Genomic DNA, 26,350 nt, shown 5'->3' on the forward strand with positions numbered 1-26,350 from the left:
AACAGTTGAAGTCAATAACTATTATTCTCTAATAAGACAATGCCTTTCCCATGACTCGTCTATCACCAGTTAGAGCATGTCAAAGGTGTCTTAATTACAGAATTTTACTTATGAGGATTGACATACCTACATACATTCATTTCATTTAATATTCATACATTCATTTTATTGATGACATTTGAGCTCCATGACAGATCTTATTGCTTTACATTATACACCTCCTGTGTTTACAGAGCAATATTGTTAATACAAGATGTAAAACAAGCATAATAATATGTGGTAGGTGATTCTTTTAGTTGTTACTTTATTATCAACATATTGGTAGTGAAGAACAAGAATATTATTATCTGAAATGCAAATAAATACAGAAGGATCGGGTCTCATGATTTGTTTAATAAATAAAAGACTGATAGGCTTTCACGGAATTTATATATCAAACTTAAAATGAGGGTTTGGGGCTATCGATGTCTGGGCCGCGGTCGTACGGGTGTTTGTGCGGATGTCGCCGGTGCGGTGTGCGCACTGTTGTGGTCCTCGCCCGGCGAGCGGTGGTGCCGCTCAGGATGTCCTTGTCTGCGCCCATGATGTCGCCCCCTCCGCCGTCGTCGAAGTAAGCCTCGTCCTCTCCCCAGTACTCCTCGTCAGACTCTTCATTACTGAATTGTGAATAAGATTAGCTACTCATCAGAATACGAGATGAACAGTTTCTACATTAACTGATTTGTTTTTCTTTTGCAAGATGCAGGGAAAATATTCAGGCTCAAATATTGCGCTTGCTCAATCAGAAACATATCCTATTTTGGTAATTCGTAAAAACGTTACAATGTAAGGAGTCTAGTGGAACTAGCTATATTTTACCCAAAAGCTGAAAATCTTTCAAAAAACCGGCTTATGACTGACAAGTTTAATTGTACGTATATAAAGTACATAAGTTAAACGATATTGTTGGACATGCTCACTTTATGGCTGCAAGTTTCTCCAGGAGCCTGTCAGCAGCTGCAGTGACGTCAGAAGGAGGCACTGGTTCCTCAGGGTCGTCCTTTAGATGAGCTTCCAAGCGTTGCAGCGTGGCATCAGCTCGGTCGGTCAGAGATACGAACTTTTCTGTCAGTTGCCTCAGTTCGTTCTCCTTTAGGATCGTATGGGACGTATTGCGGAAAGCACTCTCTAAACGTCGGCAGGTCAAATCCGTCTGAAAGTATTAAACATATTATTATAAACTAATCTAGAAATAATCTCGTTTTTTTTTATAGCAAAAGAAATATTGAAAAAAAAGGAAATAGAAGTGCATATGCCTATTATTTTAAAGATAGCTAACCTGATAGTAAATCAGATGTATAATAAGTTTAAATAGCATGTAGGTACTTCATTGTTAATAGTTTATAGGTAATGTTAGCATGATAATAAGTAATACTACCTATTATGACGATAATAAATTCTGAGCATAATTAAAATGATTTTTGCATAAAATAATACATAATACCTGTGGTACTCGTGTGGCATTCAAGATTTTAACGACTCTGTTGTCATACTTGTTAACGTCATCCTGAATCTTTTTAAGTTCATGGAATGTTGATGATGTTCTGAAAATTAATAAAATATATTATATCAGTAGGCTAGGCGAAGAAGACTAGTATCCGGGTACGGGAAGAAGTTACCCCGGGACGCGGGTGAAACTGCGAGACACACCTGACAATAGTTCTAATGAAGTTCAGAAAGTTCCTACACAAACATAAGAGATGATCTTAGTGAATCCATTTATAAGTGTTAAAGTTATGAAGGTCTGTAAAATTCTGGATATTTTTTATCAAAAAATACATATTTGAAGTAGTTTTGTATAAGTAAATCCCGTTATTGACATAGGTACTCAAAGGCATGTCAACTTAGAAAATAATTCATGGCGTACTTACATTTTAATTAACGAATCGATTAGTTTGTTCAGTACATCCGTCACCTGCCTGGGGTCGTCTTGTTGTACTTGCTGACATGAATCCACGAAACGCTTTTGTGCGTCCAAAAGTTCTTGCATCTGAAAAAAGGTACTTATTAGTTTCGGTTTCCTTGAACGTTCAACGAGCATATCGGTCAAGGATTAACTGCCTGAATAGCGCTTTTGTTGTTCAAGGTGTTAAAAATGTATGAAAAAATACCTTGAGGTCGATTTTATAGGAGTTGTCGTTAAGACGTTTGGTCACGATTGCATCCAAGTCCACGGTGCTGATTCTAGATTCACGTTGTCTTCTAGCTAAGGATCTCAGTCCGTCAGCTAGTTCCCTTCTCGTTACGTTGACGAGGGATAACCCGTCTCTCATTAAGGACTCCAGCACTAAGCTTCGGTGCCACGTGTCTGCGTATGCACCGTTCACCTGGAAAATGCAAATCATTATTTAAATAATAATAAAATTCAAGGAAAATAAGCCAGTTTTATTGTTATTTAAAATGCTTACGGGGACTTCCCCTATTATGGCAAAATATTTATTAGCATAGCTCAGAATAATAATTTACATATATGACTTTGATAACCTCGTAATTCCACCATCGATAAATTAATTTAAATAAATTAATTCAGGGTTTACGTAAATAATAAAACAATCATGAACTATAAAACTGTAAAACATACCTTTTCTAATAAATGCTTATGGGTAATAATATGGTTAGTAAGATTACGAGCTAATTCTGCCATTTTCGCTTGGCTACGTTCTAGTTTTTCACTGCTTTCTTTTATAGTAGCCTGAAATGGTAAAAATATGTTAATTGTATAATTACAGTACAGCATATTATATAAAAAAAACTTATGGAGTAACGAACCAACCTGGACATTAGTTTGCAGCAAATGTAACCTATGCTCAAGCCTTTCTGCTGTTAATTGAGCTCTTTCTAATTTTAAAGTCAATGTATTTTCCACGCGGTCTGAAAGCAAATACATGAATATTAGCAATATCCTATTCAGCCTGCGTACGACGTCCATTTGCTAATTTATTCATACCGTTGCATCCAAAAGCGGTTCCTTTAGCAGTTAATTGTACGTAACTCTTGTTCATTCAATTGCGAGCAATGTTGGTCAGCAGATAATACAAAAGTTGGCCCGTAGTAAATAGGATATGACATAATAAGACTAACGTACGAGTACGTGACTCAGTAATTTCCCGGAACAGAATACCTATGTATTGTTGTGATACTCCGTTCTAGTTCAGACTGTTCGTGCTGGCCGAAGACAATTAGTTGTACAGTATCTTTGTTACCAGTTGCAATTTACTTGTTCATTTTAGAAAGCATTGTATCGAACCTTTTCAAATATTCGATTATTGGGTTGATATTAAAGAGGTTTTATTACAGTTCTTAAAAAAAATCTTATCCATTAGAATATCCTAAATTATCAATGATAAAGAGAAAACATATTCACCGAGCTTATCCTGTATGATATCAAGCCTTCGTGCTTGTTTAGTTTGAACAGCAGTTATTGTGTCTAAAACCCGCAGTCTCTCTTCTATGCTAGATAGTATACTGGTGATGTCCTGCAAAGAAAGAGTATATTTATACGCATATTCTCAGCTACGTCTGCATAATATGTTACTCTAAAAGCAATACCGAAATAAATGCTTAGCTTCTAATGGGCATACATTTATTTATAAACTAGTTTATCGAAAGTTATCTACGAGAACGTCATGATATTTCCGGCAGCCCTCGCCATAAGTTTTGATGTCTGTCGGAAAACATATTATTATCAAGAACTAAAATGTGTCTCAATGGTCACTTATGATATGTGATCTGCCTTGAAAAGGACTCCATATATGTATCTTTGATGTATATAGGATCTTTGATTTCCGTAACAGAATTCGACCATCGTCATCCAGTCCTTCAATGGCTCAATCTGACTCGATTTTTCCATGCTCGTTGTTTGAACTCTGATTCTGTGACTGACATGAATCAATCAGATCGCCTAATTATATCAGACACGCAGTGTCATTGTTTTGTGTTTTGCTAGCGTATCGCTATACTTTTATTTTAGATGTTCCATTTCACTAGTTAATTTTGTCTTACGTTCTTCTTCGATCAAGAATTCTAAAGCATTGAATAGCAGAAAGAGAATGTCGTGGTTGGGATAATTTCGGATTGTATGTTTTATTTATTCAAGCACATAATTTGCTCAATTCCTTGATGCTTATAATTATTTCTAAAGTCCTAACAAGTTTAGCCTAGTTAAGTAACCTGACAGTATTAATTTATTTGATCCACAACTTCCACGTTTCGTACAACCGACAGACAAATACCGGGCTTTTATTTAAATAGGTAGCGGTGACAAATGTCATGTTCCGTTTGCTCTATTATTGTAAAGACGTAATGTTTGATAATGCAACGAACGAGATAGCCCAACAGAAATATTTTCTGCAGAAGATCCACAGATAGTGTAATCATTAAATATCAGCAACGTTAATTTGAGTTAGTTCTCTTCAATGCATGCAATGAATTTGAAACAAGAAATGAAAAGTTATATTGATAAAAATTTCTTCTCTCCATGGGTCGATAAAGATGCAATTATGATGATGATGAATACCCTAACTTCCTAAATTCGAAAAGCGGGTCTTCTTTTGAGTTGCCTGTTAGGTCCTGCGTTATTTGATACGAGACTTCTGCTGTCAGTATGTTTTGTGTAAAGTAGTTTAGTATTTACAGGGTTGTATTTACCTTGGGGTTCTGTGTGCTTAACGCGTACGCTCGCAAGCTGTGCTCGTTGGGCGAAGTGCGCGCCATGCTGAGGCACGCTAGTGCCGCCACTGCCACTCTTAACATCGCCCCGTCTGCGGAACACAATGATTTTGGTTGACTTTGTCAATATTTGGAGGAACGACTGGGAATACAGGGAACCGTTAATGAAAATAGACTGAACTTTGCGTTAGCTGCTTTGCACACCACTACATGCAGCCTTTTATCGTGCAGTGGACTTCTAAAGTTAAAAATGAATGATGATCATGTGATTTTTTACAATTAGGATAATATGAGAGAGTGAGTGAGTGAGTATGAGAATTGCTGTGTGAAAGACCATGACATGTTTTTTTATGTAGCCTCGTGTCACGTGTGTCTCGGGGCCTCTATAATTGAATCCTGCGATAGTGTTCAATAGGCAAGTAACAATAGGCGATTTTATAGATTTCTCTCAATTATCATATTCTACAAATTCCAAATACGTCAAATTTAAAGTTATGAATGTCATAAACCTTTCACCAAGTTTTTACAAATGAGATGATAATCCATTAAATGGCCCCTCAGATGTAACACGGACTACATCAACAAACTTAATCATGCGTAGGAGGACTTTTTGTTTTGAAACTAAGTTCATCATTTGTGGGATTTCATAAGTTGTGTAAAATGATTGCGTAAAAAATATTCATATAAGTAATTTCGACATAGTTTATATGCGAAAATAAAAACATAGATGATTTACGATTTCACATCTGTTTAACTTGTCTCGTTAAGATACCGTCGTGAAGGCTTTGTATGAAAATGTTCTGTAATGCTAAACAAACACCGCGGCACTCGCATGCCGGGGTCATTGATATCAGTAAAGCGGTTCTTTATAACCTTACGACTTCGCTAAAGTAATTTCCCAAAGGTACGTTTATTTACCTTATAACTGCACACGAATCGATTAAACCAGGGACCGTGATTACCCTAAACCTTAATCGATAAACGTGTATTATCCTTTAATTACAGTAAGTTCGTTATTCTTGAGAAGCAATTATCTTCATGTTGTGTAGCGTATGTAGCAGTAATAAAATAAATTGAACTAAGACTTATCTATTTTATGACACGCGCAAGATGATCACAGAAGTCGTTAACATTTTATAGGTATACAATGATTCTTTATTGGATTCTTACAAATTATTTCCTCCTGGAAATTATGTAACTCCTTTTTCCACCTTGTAGGAAGCACCTTTCGTTCATTTAGTTTTTCACTCCATTTCATTACATCCTTATTTTGATTTCTGCTTGTTTATGCATTTTATGAATCAACTTAATAAATAGTAACTTGTGCAACAACTGTAGATTGCTCTTTGCCAAGGAGCAAGATCCATTATACTTTGCTAAGCAGGCATTGTCCTCAGTAACTTACGTTTAAGTGTTAACCAGATGCATTGTTGTGACAACTGCAAAGCCAAATGAGGTATTTTATTAATGTTTTGTCTATTTGTTCAGTAACCTCTAACATACTCATAACTCAAGCTACGTACACCATTGTAAATATATGTGAATGATAGAAGTTTTATAACTTTGCATTAAGCTTTTCGAAGACAATGTGTGGAGATGTATTAAACATTAGCAAGTGTCCTATGCTGATGGTAGTGTAATGTTAGATCCGTGCTACCGTAGGTCGCGGCATGACGTGCATTGTTTATTTGTCTGATCAGCGACAGGTGTACGGCTCGTCCTGTTCATGTGCATCTATTTATTTGCATTCCGGTATAGTTCGTGGACCCCGGTCTGTCGGATTATCATTGTCTAGCTACGCCCACACTGCGAAGGTCAGCCTTTCATCAGCCTCAGCCCTCCCGTATGCACCATGATGTGCTTACGTAATCATTATACGTCCGCTATTATAACGTCTGACTTATGTGTTCTATGCGATTGTATCTTTATAATATGTAGCGCAAAGAGGATGTTCACTCATTTGAATGTGTCTTGTTTGAATGAATCGAAGAAACGTTGAATGGAGTTGTGGTTGGATTACTTAACGACAAACCTTTGAGGCTATTTTTTATTCGATCATGTCTTAATTTCATATTTTTATACGATAAAATCATGCCAAACAGCGTCACGATTTTTCACACATTACTTTCGGTAACCGTCCAAATTCGTCATGGGCTAACATAGTAAAGAAATAGATCGGCATCGTTATTAATTGACTTTAGATCATATGTCGAAGCAATTGCACCTAACGGTTATCTAGATTTAGTGGCGCATCGGGTATTCATTCTGACGTGATCAATGACAGCTAAATCATGATGGAGTGAATGACGACACACCAATTTCTTTTAATGAAGCTTCATGAAAGGGCGTCCCGCATGATTAAAAATCGATAAAGAAATCACACGCACCCGAAATGAACACAATACTTGTTGAGCTTGTCACGACAACTTGGAATGAGAACATTGTTGTATGAGATCCCGATTGACGGAACCCAGTCATTAAATTTTTGTTCCTGTTACATACCTGGTGGCAATCAAAATTCAGAAAGGGAAAAGGAATGCACGTTTGTGGAGTGCGACGACCTCGCAGTACTTGAAACATGCGACTTGAGAATGCAGAAACATTACGAAAATTATTTCGTTTACCTAATTATACGAAGCTTATTGTTGATATCCTGTTGACGAAAAGGCGTTCAAAGTCGTGCGAGTCGTTTTATGACATTTCCTGAAATGCATTTTCAGTTAGTAGAGTTTTGTGTAGCGTATATAAGTGCGGCAGACGGATGTGTTACAGCAATTTACCGCCGCAGCTCGTTGTCAAAGTTCAGTAGAACTGGAGGCGAGCCAACGCGGCTACAGCACGCACTTCCAGGTGCTACACGCTTTCATTGCTTTTATTGGTACATATTAAGTTTTGATGAAATTTCATAAATGTCATTTCCTAAAAATATTCTTAGTAGAAGTTAATACATTAGGTACCTATATGCTTATTTCTGATATGTTCTTATGTAAATACTGGTTTGTATCAGACATAATTAGCTTTTAAGCTTACAGAATACCGTGTGAGATGGGATTAATAGAGATATATTTGTTTTCACAAAGTCATTGGCCTTTTCGTCCTTCTCTCGTCCTATTGTGGACGAGCTTCCTGGTGAGATCACGTTTATTTCGTTGAAACGTTCTCTACCCCTTTTGTGTCCATGCTTTAATCGCGCCCATGTTTTGGAACAATTCATTTGAACGGATCGGCCGCGTCAAGCGGGAGAGCGGTGAAATTAATCTGATTCTTTTCTTGCCGAGTCACGTTGCTTCCGTTTTTAATTTAAAATGTAGGGAAAGGGGATGTCCTATTACTTTTTATCTGGTACGCCGTGATACGTGCTTGTTGTTGGACGTCATAATGAATTCGTGGACCACCTGAGATTGCTCGATGACTGTCGACTTTATTTTGGCTTTCTGTCATTACAATTCTGTGTTAGTAAATTAAATGTTCTCCCCGCCAAATACATGAGTAACGATTGACTTGAATCTGGGTTATTAGTTTTGTAGAAACTAAATGCTCTATTTATAACATAGTTGCATCACATGTGTAAATTTTCACACAGGCCCAAGCCGCCATGATATTCATCTTATAAATGTCGGTAAATTAATCAAGATATATGACAGATCAGTAGACACAGTTAAATCCTCAGAATTTATTGGAACCACACAAATGAACATTTTAAGAAAGATCAAATTCCAACTAAAGTAACAAAGCAACAAAAACATACTTATAGTCTGATTTTTAATTCGAGTCAGTAAAATGACATTTCCAGTGTTGCACAGTTTTAAAAAAATAGGCTCCCAAATAAATAGTCATGTGGAAAATCGAGATTTTTAAATCGAGAATTAAAAGTTAGTCTAGATTACATTCATTTATTTATTTGTACATACATTAATTTTTTTTATTAATATCAAATTGGCTTTATATTAACATAAATATGTAATTTACGGAAATTAAACTGAAAACATGTAATTAAATATTACATAAAATACTGTTGTTATATATTTTTTTTGTTATTGGCAGGACTAAAATCATGACTAAACTTCTAAGTCGATCGATTGTGGAACATCACTATTGTAGTGGGTCACCCTTTTTTGTGAAAGTGACAGTTGCCCCTGTCATTTTACTGACTCGAATTAAAAATCAGACTATAGTTAAAGACAAGTTTCCTCTAGTTTAAATAGGAAATGGGCGTACCGATTAGGTTGCCCGAGGTGTTAATAAATTATATTCTTTATGTCAGATGGTAAATAAGTACGCATGTTAATTGATATAAATCATTTCGGACTTGTTAGCATTTACATATAATAAATATTCAGTTAAATGACTCTATCAATACGATTCATTACGAAAGTAGCTGTGACTACTGGTTGCGACCGCGTCGTGATCACATTGTTGGGCGCGGACCCGCAGACTTACTCAAGCAAACTTTACCTGTCTGCGACTACGCGGCCTTCGTGGAATGTCGTCGGGTAGCTCATTATAAATTTGCCTTTATGTTGCAATTTCATATGAGTCACCATTTAAAATAAATAACCTCTGTGCCCGAATCATCACAGACTAAAGAACCAAAAAATGCCTCAATGAGAGCTGTTGCAGTTAAATTTCCTTCGTCATTCAATTTTAACAACATAATAACTACTTCTGACCATTAAATTATGCCTGTCCCAATTATGTAGTTTCAATTAATTAAACAGATTATTAAATGATAGCTTTATGAAGGCAAGGCCCTTCCTCATGGAGAACCGTGATAGTTATTATAAGGATTTATTATGATAGGTGCTTGTATCAATTTTAAACAATGTCCATTGCTTTAAGAATTGAGAGATATGTGTTTATTTACCTATGAACTTAAAATAATTTGGTCTTCATTGTCGGTTGGTAGCCCCGAGCCCTTAGCACGATGTTTGTTCTCTTGCAGAAACAACGGATAACTGTGCTTACGTGCCTAGAGATAGCAACGAGTGCTCCTAGAGCACGTTATCAGCTCGCATTAGGTCGTTTCACTGTCCTCAATTCGAGAATCTTGCCCATTGGTGAATCATTCCAAAAATTAAAGAAGCTTGGGCTTGACATTGTTGCGTCGTTTACAGACACCGTATCTAAATGGATGTCATTTTGAAATCTTTGTGCTAACATTGGTTGCGGTTTAAAGATTATGACAAATAGCTGACCTAGCCTGACAGGCCTACACGAAGAAAGTTGGGAAAGTTTACGATGTAGGTGTTCGTTTGTAGTGCGCATTACAGCAAGTCCTTAGAGTGTAGTGTGTCATCTGCTTCTGTTGTTCGTAAGTGGGTTACTGACGCAGCAGACGGCGCGGCGACCACTCGCGCAAACCGGCTGCCAATCAATCGGTGGCACAGTCCACGTTTTCCGAACCTATCAGGAATTTCGGTACAATTTATCTCTAATGTTCCGCTCTTATCTTTGTTTTATTTTATACAGATACATTTTGAAGTGGCGGCGCCGCGGTGCTGTTGGATAATTTCATAATTATTCAAATTTTACCTGATGTTAAATTGAAAAACGATGTTGTTGCGTGACCGCTACCGTTTACTTGTTTTTTATGGCGATATTAACGATATAATCATTGATGTTGAAATTGTTTTGTTTTAATATGATATCTAAATGACATGACATGGTAATGAAGTTTAAAAAAATACCTCCAAGTTTAGCTGCCGAGAGGTATCTCACATATTTTATGATTGTAGACGTATTATTCAGATGTTTTATAGTTAGTTAGTGTTTGTTTTAATGCCATACATATTCAAAACAGCGATAAAGTTAACTTTCTAGACACCTTATTCCGTGTTTGTTTCATCAAGTTTTATCTTTGAGTACAAATAAAACGAAAGAGATATAATTTTAGTTGAGGCGCGCGTGTAATTTATCTAGTTATCAAATTGTTTAATACCGCTAAATGTCCCGGGAGAGCGGCTTACAAATGTCTTGTGCAACATCGGGACTGCATATTTAAGCCGCTGTGCCCAGGCGCAAGTGTAGCCACGCCAGCGAGTGGCAGCGGCGGGCGCATGGCGGAGCGCGTGCCGCTCCCAGCTCTGATTCCAATCAGCTGTATCTGTATTCTGTCCGAGACAATACACATTGCCTAATAGGACCGTGACTTGAACCAGAATCTTTGATATATTATCTTGACCAGTCTAGTAAAACAGGTCTTCCTAATCAATACAATATCAATTCCCTTTCCTGCATTGTTACATTCATGATTGATCTTTTATGTACCATTTCTACCATTTCTGAAAAAGGATTATATTATATAAAAAAATAATCTAAAGACTTAAAAACGGTACAGTGTTAGTCTGATACATGGCTCATGCAAACAAAAACGAATTGTTTAGAAATGTTGAATCATAGGTTGTAGCTAGTATGCGTAAGGCATGTCAAGAAGGTCAGCACTCAACCCGGTTCAATGTCTTTACGGTAATGCTTTGTGGTGAAGACAACTTTAACAATGCCCCATAAACTTTTGAAGATACTAGAAACTGATAAAATGCTCTAAATGTAAGTGCTTCCATCAGGATAGTTTTATGATTAATGTTGTTGGAATGTGCTATCCACTTTGCTGTCGGAAAATATCATCATGGGTTTCAAAAATATTAACGGGATCCTTTTAGGTTCTTATGAACTTTATGGAAATACAAACGGAAACAAAATGATGATGATGATGTTTTAGATGTTCATAAGTCTTTAAAATGGTAAAAAACTGATTACCAGGCCAATTTTCCGTTAAGCCAAGATTATGAATAGTAAAAAAACAGCGACTTCTTAATCCATGTCTTGTTAGTTATGCGTTTGCAAACCGGCTTGGCCGCGATACTATCTTAATTACAACATTAGCATGGTGATGATTCGCTTTGAATACATATTATGCGAAATTATCTCGCGGCGACATTTTGCGCTCTACATGCAAATAAATGAGGATACTCGCACAGCGGGACCTCCCTCGACCAGTCTGAATGTTCAATATTGTCTTGATTATACGATCTGTTCAGATTGAAGAAAATATGATGCTTCAAATGTATCGCTGGTTTACAGCCGTTACAAATCTATTTCCAAGTTCTCAAATATCCATTCACAATGATTATGTTTTCCAGTCTTATGTAATACTCACTCATGCTCTTCTCACGTAATACATTATACATCGCGCCTAAATTGCGTTAGCATTTTTATTGATGGCTGTATTGATATCTTTTGTGGATATACTGTTGTTTAACAAAATAACACTTAGTTTTCGATTTTTCTTACTTATTTCAAAAGCAGAAGTTACGAAATCTTCGTTGGTACTTTCTCTCTCGTCTCGCAACTGATACACGCGGGAAGTATGGATGGAGGTTAAGAAAACAAAGTTTCGTCTTCACATAGATATAGGATGCAAAACTATACCTATAACATGTCATCATTTATCTACAACTTTACATACGCGTCATAGTTCTAGTTTCCATGGAATAAACTGTTTTGTTTCGCAACTAGTCTGTTTAGTATCTGATTGAGATGAGTGCTGTTAAGATTTCTGGTTTAAATGATAGATTTTGCCGCTTCGATATTAGAAGTGTTTAAGGTATAAGTAACAAGTAGGCGTTTGTCCCTATTTGTGTTAATGTATCGCACACTTGTCGGGGACGTGCCGGGAGGTTTATTTGTTTGGAACAAATACAAGGTGCTCGGGAGTCGGGAGGCCGGGAGCACCGCCGACTTCTGTCTTGTTTGCTTACGTTGATATGCATACCTCCCGATTTAATTGTACACCCTACTAACGCGCTCTGCTGCATTCATTAACAATAAATAGCCGCTGCCGAGTGCGCGTACTAACGAACAACTTAGGATAGGTTATGTAATTTGTGTAATGACTTCTGAGTTAATGCCTATTATTTATAAGTTATATGCTCCAGCCACAGTTGCACTGATAATAACGATAACTAACCAACGGTGTTTTGCATAGTAAAAATAAGTAATTACCAATGTTTTATTGCTAATGAGGGTTTTTGAAATTTTTTCTGCCACCGGGTGGCGCCACGTATGCGTCTGGTCCAAACAGCTGTCAAATAGTATGGAATTGTAGGTGCCGAACTTATTGTTTATTGAAATTCTGTTATATTGGAAGTGTTATTGATTTTATTATGGACTACGGTCAGAATAAGGTTTCCGAACTAAAAATTGAGCTAAGAGAGAGGGTGCAAAAGTCACTGGTAGTTGAAAAATTTGTTAACACAATATGATTTAGTTTTTTTTATTTACTCAACCTCAATAGTAAAACAATAATGCAGTGCTTTAATTATAAAATAAAAAAACCACTAAAATCGTTCACTATTCATAGTAAATATAAGCACTTTGACAGTTACCTGGACCTGACGACTCAGTGCGCCACCTGGTGGACGCCATTTTAGAAAACCCTCATTGGGTCTGTAGAGTTGTAGGTATTAATTTGTCCTAGGTCAGGACAGGCAGTTTTCAGAAACGTTACGTCAGATCTTTATCATTCCCAAACGAGTAAAAAATATGACCGGTATATTTAGGATGTCCTGATAAGAAAAGTGTTACATGACATACAAGTTACTAAATGGATTACTGTATACTCAATTGGTTTTCCTCAGAGACTAAAATGTTTCCTGAAAAAAAGGGGTTTACCTAATTGTCTGAATCTTATCAGAAAACATATATCAATTCTTCAAAGAGGACACACCTGAGTGGCAAAGTTGATTGACCTTGTCAAAATTATTCATTTGAAAAAGTGTTTTTGAAGTTAAGCAAAAAAATATATTGATGTTTTGATAGTGAAAGACGAAAGTGTCTGAACAGTATAAAATGAAAAGTTGACGTCCTTTTAGTAGGTTTTGCTTATTGTTATTCACAAGCGAAAGTCCATTAAGTTCTCGGCTCTTGACACGAATACGTTTCGCGTATGAAAATGATAATTTTATAGTCTTTAATTATGTTCAGTACCGAGTACTTACATTGAATTTATTTATACAAACTGAAAACATAATGGTTTTTGAAAAGTTATGATCGATAAAATATGATAATTGATAATTAAGAATGGTTGTAAATCTCATTCCTGATTGCCTGATATTTGGTTTCTAATCTCTTGGACATATACCTACGTTAAGAACTGTATCGATCGCATTGAAAGTTATTGTAGATGCGGATATTTGACCGAGTAGTTCTAAATAGTAACAGATGAGCGACTCATGCGCACTCTCCAACGAAAGGGCTTGCCTAACGGTCACTCAAGGCAAGCCCTTGATGATCACTTAATTGCCTGCAGGTACACTCTGATTCGACATTTACCAGCGAATCAATATGAATAAAAGCAGCTGCTTTATCGCTAAAAGGTTAAGGCGAAACCCGTCCGTCGGTACGATAAATCCAATTACCCTGACATTTCTAAATCATATTGTGAATCCCTCGGCTACTCGCTTAGCAGGACAACATTTTAATGAGGAGTCTAAAATTAGCATACAACATTCTGATCAAAATCAAAATTATAATATTCAAACGATATTTTTTTTAAACAAATCTTAATACGTTTCTCTGATTGAATTAATGCAAAAATATTTTTTGTTATTTTTGCGGTTTTCCTTAAAGTTTCCTTGACCGATATGAAATCATCGGTGCAATATTTACTCTTATGGTGCCCTTCACTTGATCGCTCTTCCCACGTCGTTATGCAATGATAGCCTCAGGCGCCCGAGTAGCTTTCAGGAGCCAGTGGCTACATCTCCTAGTAATTAACGTTAGTTATGTCTGGCCAACGATTATGATATCCAAGTACAGCGCCTTGCTAGTTAACTAAAGTCGAGGTTGTAATGCTTTGATTTATGCTGCCGTTCCTCCTGTAGGTTCGTTCACATTACCCCACAAGGGAATAAACTACTTTTATATAATCGCTTCTGGGCTCTAAAGGTCCTTTAAATGCTAATGTCACTTAATAAGCTCAACGATTTACGTGATCAATCCTAACGATGAAGAAGCGTGAAAACATTTTAATCGCATCAAGTTTTACATTAAAAAGCTGTTAATGAAAAAAGTTGGCTTCTTTGAATCTTATTTACGGGCTCGGTGCACGTTCAATTTTATGTTGTTTTATGTAGGTCGATGTATCAACTAGGAAACATATAAATGAACGAAATGTGACCAGAGCGATGTTCGCACACGGCATAACAGCGTGTAGCGGTCGTAGGAACCAGTCTCCGATGGCGATATTGATGATAACGCGCGTTATGTCTCTGCGCCTAGGTTCGGCGGACCTCCTACCGAACCTAAACATACGTTTCGTTGACTTGTTTGTACTAAATTATTATTCATGTCTGGCTCGATACCAATTGCATGCTCCGATTCTATTGTTCGACTGTTGTGAATTGTGATTTCAAATTAGGTAAATAAATTACAAATTCTTAATTACTAATCTTAAGGGAATTGACCTCAACTCGCGTCTGCATCAAATTATTATTTTCATTCTACAAAATTTATGTTTGAGCGACTATTATGAATTGAAAATGTTATTGAAACTAGAAAAAGAGTGCTTTTGTGATCTATCCATATTGATAATACTCATAATGAGAAAATAATATTATTTTATATTAATTCGTAAACTTTTTCGGGTTCTCGAAAATGTATGAGCTTTCGAACGGAAAAACTGATTATCCAACAACAATAATTCCTGTTATAGTACTTTCTTATGTAATTTTGATAGCGAAAGGCTCTAAATAAGCCTTTAGTGCTTATTTTATGGTTGTTCTATAAATATTTATTGTAAGTTAATTACTGTCATATAAGCGAAACACCGATAAAAGCAAAACATGAATTAAACACGCAACATTCCCAAAGACAGATGTTGAGTTATAATTAAAAGGATGCACTATAAAACTAACGCGAACAAGATATTCGCACAGGATATTGCGTGTGCAATCAAAACAAGCGATAATGTGATAAGAAAGATAAAACGTTGCGCTACCGACCTAGGGTTGCTCCAGATTGTAGACGCGTCCTCTAGGGCGTTACTGTGGGCACTGTCACTGAACTCTCACTGATAGTCATGTCACAGGGCATGGAGCCGCGAGTTTGCACACGTGTATTTTGCGTATGCTGAGCGTGTGTTGTCGCGAGCAAGCGCCTCGTGCAACAGGTGCGCTTGCCGCAGCTTCCGCAACGACTCTGGCGGACGGCTCCCGCGCCGAGCCGCCGAACACGCCTCGTGCGTACGCGCACCTCCCCGCCCGCCCTCACACTAAAGCCTTTCATTATTACAGTTTTCAGCGACTTTCCACAATGTCAATCGTGTTGTTAAACAATCTTTTGTTCTTCATACGGATTGTAACCATAGTTGTGGACAGCAATAACTGATATTGTGGATTTAAAAGGATGTGTTAATCTATAATTTAATGGCGAAAATTACCAATGAATTAGTGAACTAGAATGAAAAGTTAATTGATGAAATCTATCCAATCATGACAACATCATTAACCGCCAGGTATGCGACGCTAGTTGCAGATGCTATACAATTATATGGAACAACCTACAAACATAAATTACACGAGAAAAGAGCTTTCTAAGAATTAAGTTGAAATGATCAGCTGCCATAAAATAAGGTGCGCTGAATCTGGTCGGCAAAATGCGTGAGAAAGTTCATCTCCCACCGCTCATAAATCTTGTATTATTAAATACTTGTAAATGAACCCATTGATACGAAGTTAATTAAAAGAAGAAGACGCTCTTTATGATCGGCGCTTTATAGAGAAATTATGTCGCATGTTGTAAGTACGCACACTACTCGTGTGTTTTAAACACTTGTCTACATTGCGTCACGCCGTGTACTCGAGGAATCCAAATCTTCATCGATCATCTTAATCAATATTGGTTCTATTGCTACGTTTAGTTACATAAATAGACTTTCCCTTGAATGGGTGTCGAGTCGATTAATGTTTGCTATCAGCCCGTGTGATAGCGAACATAGTAGGTTACACGCACTATGTACCCGCAGGCCGCAGGTGTTTCATTTTAACTGCGCAGGCGCCATATCAGTGGCTAAAGTGTTGGGCGCTTGGTTCAATAAATATTTCCTAGTAATTATAAATAATAGCAAAAATAAATCCCCACTCCATGACTCTTTTCCCGATTGCGTTTCATAAATTATTATTTCAATATTTACGAGTATGACATTATCGAAGCTATCTTGTTTCATTAATTTTCTACATATTCTGTATTACTACGAAAGAAAATACATTGTTTTATTATAGGTGTACCTTACCTATGTAAATCATTATATCTTGGCAATACTGAATCCTGCGGAGACTGCGTTTACAAAGTGTTGGATTATCTGGTCCTTAGCTGCATTTTCAAACCAACAGTATTTTCTATAGAAATTAGCATATTCATGAATACCAATAGTCTAACAAAATATTCTGGTAGGAAGCGGTACTTTACAGAGAAATGTGTCTTTTCATATTCATTTTGAATTTACTGGAATTCTGGTACTTACATTTATTGAAGCTTTGGGTGGGACATCTATATTTTACTTTGTAAACAGTCGTGAAATTGTTTGAATATGTATATTGATATCAAGTGCACCATCATATTTTGCGAACAGAATTGCTTTAAGGAAACCGTTTTACCGCACCGAAATATCGCAACTTGTTTGCTTTAATAAAAAGCTGATAAGAGGTTTGCCATTCTTTATATCATTTACATTAGGGTTTAAATAACGCCGCGGTGGCGACATATAATTGCGAATACATTAAAGATACCTCGTAACAGAACACCCGTGTTGCCATATAAAGTCATTACATTAAATCAATATGCGAAGAAAACGGGTTAGGACTCAATAAATGATAACAAGCGGCGCCGGAGTGCGAGTGGCGCGATTGTGCTCATACAGTAATTAAGCATTAATAATTTTCGATTACCGCGAAGCGTGTCCATCCACTGCTGACCACAGCCGGCTCGTGACAGGTTATGTGGGTTTTGAGCCGTCTGCTCTCGGGAGGCAAGAGGGGGAAGCTACACGGGTGGTCAACTGTCCTTTACAGGCGATTGTATACATATCTTTATTCATTACTCATTATGTCTTTGAAATTGTGGAGACTTGCATAGCACGCCCCTTAATTCATCGTTCAAATTGAATACATGCCATACAGTAAAGGCCGATATATGTACTTAACCGCTAAATTACTTTTCATGATACCATCGTAGAGTTGCATTGTCTGTAACCAAGTGACTCACGTTTAACAGTTTGCTTTATTAGTACTAGTCCTTGTTTTTGAAGTGTGATACTGTAGGCCTATAATAATCATGTTCATTCATATGTCCAATTAGTAGATTTGTGCAATCCTAAATTGCTCCGTTGACACATAGGCGGGAAGGAACAACTAAGCTTAACGAGCCAATTAAATTGTATAGGCTGTTTTCGTTCCGAAAATCATTCTCGTTATTTGTATTTAATATAAAGCAAACGAAACGCAGTGATGATGTGAATCACTGTAAGTACATAGAAGCTGCGGTCATCGCCACTCCACTTGCTCCTCATTGGCGAAATGTATCGATGTTTCCTACCTACCTAGCTTGCAGCGATTCTGTTTTGTAGATTTACAAGTCACGCTCTAGAAAGCTGGTGCTTTGCTTACCTACCCCGATTGGTAATACACGCGTAAATTATTACTTTGATCAAACTTCATCTCCTTTTCTGTAACCGCTTATAAATCTTTTTGCTTGTCCTTTATAATAGGGTCACGTTAAATTTAAACAAGGTTCTTGTATAATGTATTATGAAAATCAGGACTGTAATGTCGGCTGTCGACAACTGACACCACATTAAGTTGTCTATTCCAAAATGCAGCGGCGGCCCTAGCCATTGCGAGGCTACGTGCGGCAGGTCTATGCGAGGCCCTTTGTCCTACGTGAAAAGTATGTGTTGCGAGAGTAGGCTGGTGTTTTGATTTAGCTAAACGTCATGTTTGAGGAGAAAAGCTCAAGTTAAACAAATTAATAAAATTTTATTTTTACTACAGTTTATATTTAAAGGATCATCAATCATCCTTGGCAGTCGTTACGGGTAGTCAGAATCCAGTAAGTCTGACACCAGTCTCACCAAGGGGTATCGGGTTGCCCGGGTAACTGGGTTGAGGAGGTTAGATAGGGCAGTCGCTTCTTGTAAAGCACTGGTACTCAGCTGAATCCGGTTATTCTGGAAGCCGACCCCAACCAGTGGCGGCGTAGCATCGGGTGGCACCCGGGGCGAACTACCTATTGAGCACCCCCCAAAAAAACGACAAAATATCGTCACAGAGTAAAAAAAATCGTGTAGAAGTTTGGGACACAAATTAACCCAAACATGTCTTCAAAAACCGGTTAATTAGGCCGCGAGCGTAGCGAGCGTGAAATTTTTGAGTTTTGGAACACAACAGTACCCAAACAAGTTTGAAAAAAAATGACCGTAAAGTGAAGGAGCCGCGAGTGTAGCGAGCGCGAAATTTTAGATTTTTGGGACGCAAAGATTCCAAAAAAAATAAGAAAATAAAACAATGCAAAGTGAAAGGCGCAAGCGCGAAATTTTTGAGTTTTTCACCACAACAGTACTCAAACAAGTTCGAAAAAAAACCACTATAAAGTGAACCAGCTGCGAGCGCAGCGAGCGCGAAATTTTTTGAGTTTTGGGATACAAAAGTCCAACGCTTGCAAATAGCGCCTAAACAGCTTAGAAATATGCACCGTAAAGTGCATTTTCTAATTATTTGTTTGAGGACTCTCAAAAACTCAGAATTAAGCACAAATAAAAAGAAACCGTGACTGAAGCGAGCGTCAGTTATTTTGCTACTTCGGTGCTCTAGCTTTTTGTTAGATTGAGGACTAAAAAAGTAAGCGCAGAATAAATTAGAAATGAATAAAAAACCGCGAGCGGATTTCTTTTTAACTTTGAGGAATTAGGTAATCAGGTAAAGACAAAAATACAAGAGAGGGGTGACACCCCTCTCAGTCCCGCTTCAAGGACTTAAAAGCGGCGCTACCTTCTAGGTTCGGCTAAAAAAGGATGAAAAAAATAAAACAAATGGAAAGTAAAGCACCCGAGCGTAGTAGCGAGCAAAAATTTTGACCTTTGGGTCACTAAAGCACCTAAAGTTGTATAACAAACAACAGTGGAAGGTGAAGTCGCGAGCGTAGCGAGCGCGAAAATTTTTGAATTTTGGGACATAAAAGTACTTTAATCAAGATAGAAGGAAAGGTAATACCAAGTGAACAGGCGCGAGCGCAGCGAGCGCGAATTTTTTAAAATTGATTGTTTAAGTAAATGCAGAATGAATTAGAAATAAAGACCTTCTTGGACCAGATATATATTTTTTCATTATTTTTTTTTATATTAGTGTGGGTTGTAGCGCGAGGCCCCCCCAAGCGCGAGGCCCTGTGCGAAGGCACAGTTCGCACACCCCTAGGGCCGCCACTGCCAAAATGAGAATATACTCGTACTTGTTGACTGCGAATACATCGAACAGATTTAATGCTTCATAGTTAGCTAGCCATTTATTTCAATCAGCACTGATTTATTGGTGGTATCTCGACGTAGATGTGATTTTACAAGATAATACTTATTTTCAATGCGTTGAACAAGTTCGTTATGATGATTTTATACCTAACACATTTTGCAATAACTCTATTAAACAAGCAATGCAGTCGATGCAGCTGGATCGTTATTGAATTATGTAACAGAAAAAATGAGAAGTTTAAGAAAGCATTGGGCGTGGTATGTGCTAAGTGTACCTATATGTTCTTGATGGGAATGAAGAGGTAGATCGAATGAAAGATGGACAGATTGCCCAGAAGTCCCAGAAGTTGTCAATGACTAAAAATGATGTTAATCAAATTAAATGTGAAGAAAATGACCGCTGACCGTAACAAATGGCGATATAAATAGAAGATAGAGAAGACTTCACGTCGAATTCTGTATTTAAAGCACACATATGTGATTACGGTTTTATGATAGCACTGCACTTGAAGTTACAACCTGATCTAATACAATAAAGAGTCAATATAATACCTCGCAATAACCATAATGTTATTAAAATGCTATGATTTTATCGTTCCCATAAAATGTGATGGAATTCCTGACTGATACTGCACTTCACTTTATTGCTTCAGGATATAGTTACAATGTTTAACATTACTTTCTCACATTCGTTATCCTTTGATACTCACTAGGAAGCAACAGGCATCTTATGGGGTGTTGATGTAATGTACTGCTGTTCATACTGTTCAATGAAATCGTCGTTTCACACGTTCAATATACTTAGTACAGTCTCAATCATGGTTACTTCAGACGTTCAAGTTTATAACATAGTTGTTAGTGTCTACCTTAGAAACGATATGTTAATAAGTTGCAATTTATAGTGTTGCAGATGAAAAATAAACATGACTATTTGCTTACATTGAAAGGATGACATCGGACATGAAGTAAGCTGGCCAAGGTCCGACTTCACATAAAACATCACTTGAACGCGTCGCAGTAGCGTACGAGTTTTGCAGAAATGGGTATTCCGTCACGCCTGTACACGATTTACCTTTAATATGATAATGCGACAGGTCTGCCTTTCTGCGGTTCGTGGGAATCGCTCGCCGCAGGCCGGAGAATAAACTATAACCAACGTTTAATTAGGTTCCAATGCCTACTTACCTACACACGTGCAGCGGGTTGACGAGTTCTAGTAACTCGTCGTAATAATTCTCGATCGAGTAATAACTATCGACGTTAAACGTAAATGCAAAATTTAACGACACCAAGCAATTACAAGCCCTAGTCTTACAGATCTCCACAACTAGCAGGGATTGTGCTATTGGCAATCTCAATTCCCTGAGATGGGGCATCCGGCTGTAAAAAGGAAATCTCGAAGCTTTCCTTTTGTTACTGCTCCAGTGGCACCGTCTATGCGACTATCTCTTTGATTGACGTGTTTGTACTACTTCGTTAAATATTTCATGTTTATTAGTTTTAACTTCGCTGGTGATTTATGCCATGCTATAAAATGTTTATTATAAACTTTTGAAGTTTCACGTTAAAGTGAATATATGTATTTAAATTACTGTAGTGTATGAAATAAATGGACTGGGAACCATCGTTATTTGATGTGGTTGGAACCTATTGATTTTTGGGCTTAGGTGTAAATTATGACAATATATTGGCTGAGTATAAGTGGCAAACGTAAACATTGGGCGCACTCCGCGCACTGCACGCATGTGTCAGCGAGCGTGTGCTTCCTCTACATCGCTTTACGTTAACAGCTAATGGGCTTTTATGCTCTTTTATTACCTCATAATGTTGGAAGCTCTGTCTCGCAAATTACTTGGGTGTGTGTTTCTGTACCTATTCGCTAACAATTTTAATTCGATTTTTATGCGATTTTTAACAGTAGTATGAACAATTCTCATTAAAATCAAAGGAACGCGAATGGGCTCGTAATCTTAAAATATTTTATTTCATTATAGAATTTAGACTTCGTTCAGATTTTCATGTCTTGTGGAAAACCTTATACAACCCGACTTCACAATTTTGCATTTTATAAATCTGCGCTGGCGAAGATTCACTGTGGGCCTACAATAATTAATGAGATTAATTACACAGCAAGTTGCCGTTTTCTCTTATGTTCATGATAGATACTTTCAAGGATATTCAATCAATCCTCAAGTCTATGTAATAAATTATTTTTCATAAGTGATTATTGGCGTCGATGTGAAACACAACGCAATTAGTATGAGGGACGTAAATGAGTAATGACTTCGCACACATCGTCCCACACAGGTCAATGGCAATCACTATTATTTTCACAATTACCTCACTCAGAGAAATGGCTGTTTGATTAGCGTGAAGCAATATTTCGTTTACCAGCAAATGAACTTTAAATAATTTGTTTCTTTCACACGACGTCGTAATAAATATGTGTTATCGTTCGCATGCTAACCACTTGTAAAATAACACATCAAATTATACAAAAAGCAATGCAGCAATAAAATAAATAATACGATACAAAAACGATTCGTTATCTAAAGATAGATTCATTTGAATAAATGTCGTGACTGGAACTGTAATTTATTGGTAAGTTAGCTTGAGCATCGCTATACGTACTAAACCGCATATGATTTGCATTTTTGTCTCTACAGAAAGGTGTTTATTGTTATTTCTATTTATTTTGTAATCTGTTGTCGCGCCAACGCCTTCGTGTGAAAGAGAATATTAATTTGGAACATATCATCCGTTCTCAGAGTTACCATTTGCCCCACGCTAATGAAATCGTGGGGTTTTCGTGCATTTTAACATATTGCTAAATGTTTTCGCAAATCCAAAGCTTTTACTGGAATTTATTATGTGTAGCGTTCGTGACTATTCAATAGACTTAAATCGTCTGGCGTAACGTCCTCGGCAGCTTTGTTCTCGGATGCTTATCTCGAAAGCGTCGCGTCATTCATAAATGCTATTGTGTTTCCTCTCCCTATTCAGGTCGTTACTTGATACGATGCACAACTTATGCAGCTTTAAGTTTCCATGTTTTGAGGTTTAATGGTGGTGATGCGGGCAGGGCAATCCTATGAGGCCGCGCGGCGGGATGCTCCTGCGGTCCACTTTGTGGTCCGCTCGAGCGTGCCACCATCCTCGGCGGACGTCGTGACCGCAAACACGGGGCTAGCCTCGCAAACCTGTTCCCTAGCCTTCAATAGATTCATTGAACATTACTCTCGTCGCCCTTGATGTGGTTGAGTATTGCGCTACAAAATTGCTTGCGATGGGAAAGTCATTCAAAACTAATAAAAGTATCTAAAGGATTGCAGTTCAAATTGCAGTATATATAAATAGATGTTACACAAATAGCCCAGTGTACTAGATCGCAATGCATTCTTCGAATCCAAGTCGCATGATTCATGCCCTTTAGCTTATGCACCCTTCGTCGATGACTTGATGCCAATTTTACTGCTCAGTGGAACACTCATAAACCACTGCATACGTTTATAGCTTAAAATCGCTTTTATTGTTTGTTGTTTTTATGGGTCTGGGAGTCTTGTTTATTAACATAATAAATTTTATTAACAATCTACTATTGGTACACTTGTTGTCGTCTCGTTCAATAATATAGCCATTGTAAAATATTGACCTCATAGGCGCACTCCTTAAGGGAAGTAAAGAGAATATAGTATAAAAGCTTTTTGTCTTACGCATTTTCTTATGAATCTATCTGTGTTGCCTGTAATTAAGCATTTTTTTTTGTTTGAGGGTTTTTTTTTGTATTTTAGGCTATTGCAGTTTCTGAGGTAACTTTATTTGAAATTCTCAATTGGAACCCGTTATTAATTAAACATCGCGTAAGGAGTCATACAAAATTTCGTGTTGTAAGTATAATGCTTTACAAAACATACGATGTAGTATAATATTATATTACCGTATCCGCTTTCATAATGACGTTGGAAACTGAACTCTTCAGGAATCTCATGACCTTGTCATTGAATTCTTAATCAGCTCGAAATTGTGTGTGAATTACACAAAAATGTTTATCTTTTAGTAAAACATTAAATATTATCTCACTTGTAGTCACTATCAGTGCGGTTTATTTTAACAGATACAAAATTACTAAAGCCTTAAATAGCTGCGCTCAGGTGTCTTGTATCTTGAAATATGTGACTTTATAACATACTCATTATTACTCATGGTCATGACTTACTCTATCCAAAACAAATTGCATTCAACCATTTGGATATTTAATACCACGTACGTATGTGCGTATACAACCTACAATTTGTCATTATGATTATCTCTTAAATCACTACTTTTGTCTTAATCACCTGAATATTATATTATAATATTATGTACGTCTTTGCTACGACTCTTGATAACTGTTTTCGGTTATTAATTCATTTGTATTAACATTAATGTGCATACGGCATATTATATGTGCTAAGCACCTTATGCAATTCATAACTTGTTTTATGGGATATTCAATTTCATGTGCTATTAGACATGGTTACAAACAAGAATATTATTCTCTTATGTCACTTGTTAATCAATCTTAAGTAATAGAGATTTTTAATTTAGTTTATGAAAAGTTATGGTGATGATTATTTTAATTGAAATTTACGCAATCGTAATGCTGGTGTCATACAAAAGTAATAGTAGACCGGACATGATAAGAACATTGGGATTAGCATATCGCCATTGGGTTGCAGCGCATGAGGTGCATTGATTCGTTTCTGAGAAACGTGTGTCGCGAAATTGTCGTAGACAACACGACGCGCCTGGCGCGCGGGAAATGAATGCCTGCGCTTGCTCGCCAGGTGCGATCACGATCAAATCACACGAATGAGCTTCAGCATGCATATTGCATATTGTTTCATTTAATTTTACATACCTATCAGTGTACTCTGAGAATAAAATATCTGGATGCGATTACAACCATCGTGTACACGTATAATTATTTAGATAGTGAGAATTAATGTTTATGTACTGTTCTTCAATTCTTTAATAGGAAATGTATTAGGCATCTTCACGTTCTTTATCTTCTGCTTTTTCTGATATCATTAGTTTCCAACGATGTAGGAGTAAAATTAAACACTTAAAATGGCTTCACCATGCACTCATTCCGGGATTCAATTCATTCGTCAACAAGATAGTTAACAAAAATAAAAAGAAATAGTTAACCTGTTCATTTATCCTAGTTCAGTAATTACCTGCGTATCTAAACTGTAATGTGAAATAAGATAAAATGGTTTGGACAGCCTCCAACAGCCGAGGCCAACACTTGTCACTGTGATTACACCGAGGATCATTTGTTAAGCGCTACGAACTGTTACTTCACTGTCTCCATTGTCATTACCCGTATGTTGATTTGTGACTCCTTGTGTCTCAACATTGCTACTACGACATGCGTTGGACAATTCGCCAATACGACCTGAATGTTTGTGTAACTACATCTTGTGTCATTTTTTTGTTGTCTTGATGGAGCTTCCACTTTATTGATAGATATAGATGAATTTGTTTTTTTTTTCCGCCGTTGGCTATTGGAAACCGTCAATAGGACAAAGTGAAAAGCGGTAATAACTCTTTGGTGGAGATAGAGCAAATGGGTCGAAGCGAGCTCCCCGCCGCGCACTCATCCACTACTCATGCTTGATAACATCCATTTCCTGGGTGGCGATCCATCACCTTTGCACCTCGTACTCTCACCATTGTTCAAATGTAAGCACATCTGGTTGATCTTGTATCATTCATAAAGCCCTCTAATCGATCGGTTTAGAATAATTTTTATGGTAATGCACTCGATGCTGCATTACAAGTTAAGATTCTAATGTAAGTTTGGAGATCAGTTGCACAAGCATCAAGTATCATTGCAGTGTGGGCGTGTGTACCGCTATCGGGTGATCTTGTTCGCCTTAGCCTATGTGTGAACTATGGGTGCCTATGCTAACCCACATGAAAATTTTACATAAACTTGAACAAGCATTAAATTTGAACAAGCGTGACATTTTTACCTGCTTAGAATGTTTATTCTCTGGTAATTCCAGATTCCAGCCTGTAGTTTGTACAATCGAACGGTAGTGGGGGAATTTGCATATTGACTGACAATGAGTGAAAAGTTAG

General features: G+C 37.2%; 2 protein-coding genes across 2 annotated transcripts in view; one reads left to right on the plus strand and one right to left on the minus strand.

The window, feature by feature from the left end:
* LOC110384098 (Golgi-associated PDZ and coiled-coil motif-containing protein) overlaps positions 1–26,350 on the plus strand; it is a 43,898-nt gene that overhangs the window by 1,291 nt on the left and 16,257 nt on the right. The window lies entirely within an intron of this gene.
* On the minus strand, positions 413–15,984 carry LOC110384097 (uncharacterized). The gene is made up of 10 exons (XM_049847042.2): positions 15,708–15,984; positions 4,687–4,799; positions 3,404–3,515; positions 2,813–2,910; positions 2,621–2,731; positions 2,151–2,366; positions 1,911–2,029; positions 1,484–1,583; positions 960–1,192; positions 413–656 (listed from the first exon to the last, which is right to left on the minus strand). The coding sequence occupies exons 2-10, from the start codon at positions 4,789–4,791 to the stop codon at positions 440–442; spliced, it is 1,311 nt and encodes a 436-aa protein (XP_049702999.2). The 5' UTR covers positions 4,792–4,799; positions 15,708–15,984; the 3' UTR covers positions 413–439.

This window comes from Helicoverpa armigera, chromosome 4 (assembly GCF_030705265.1).
Source record: "Helicoverpa armigera isolate CAAS_96S chromosome 4, ASM3070526v1, whole genome shotgun sequence".
NCBI lineage: Eukaryota > Metazoa > Arthropoda > Insecta > Lepidoptera > Noctuidae > Helicoverpa > Helicoverpa armigera.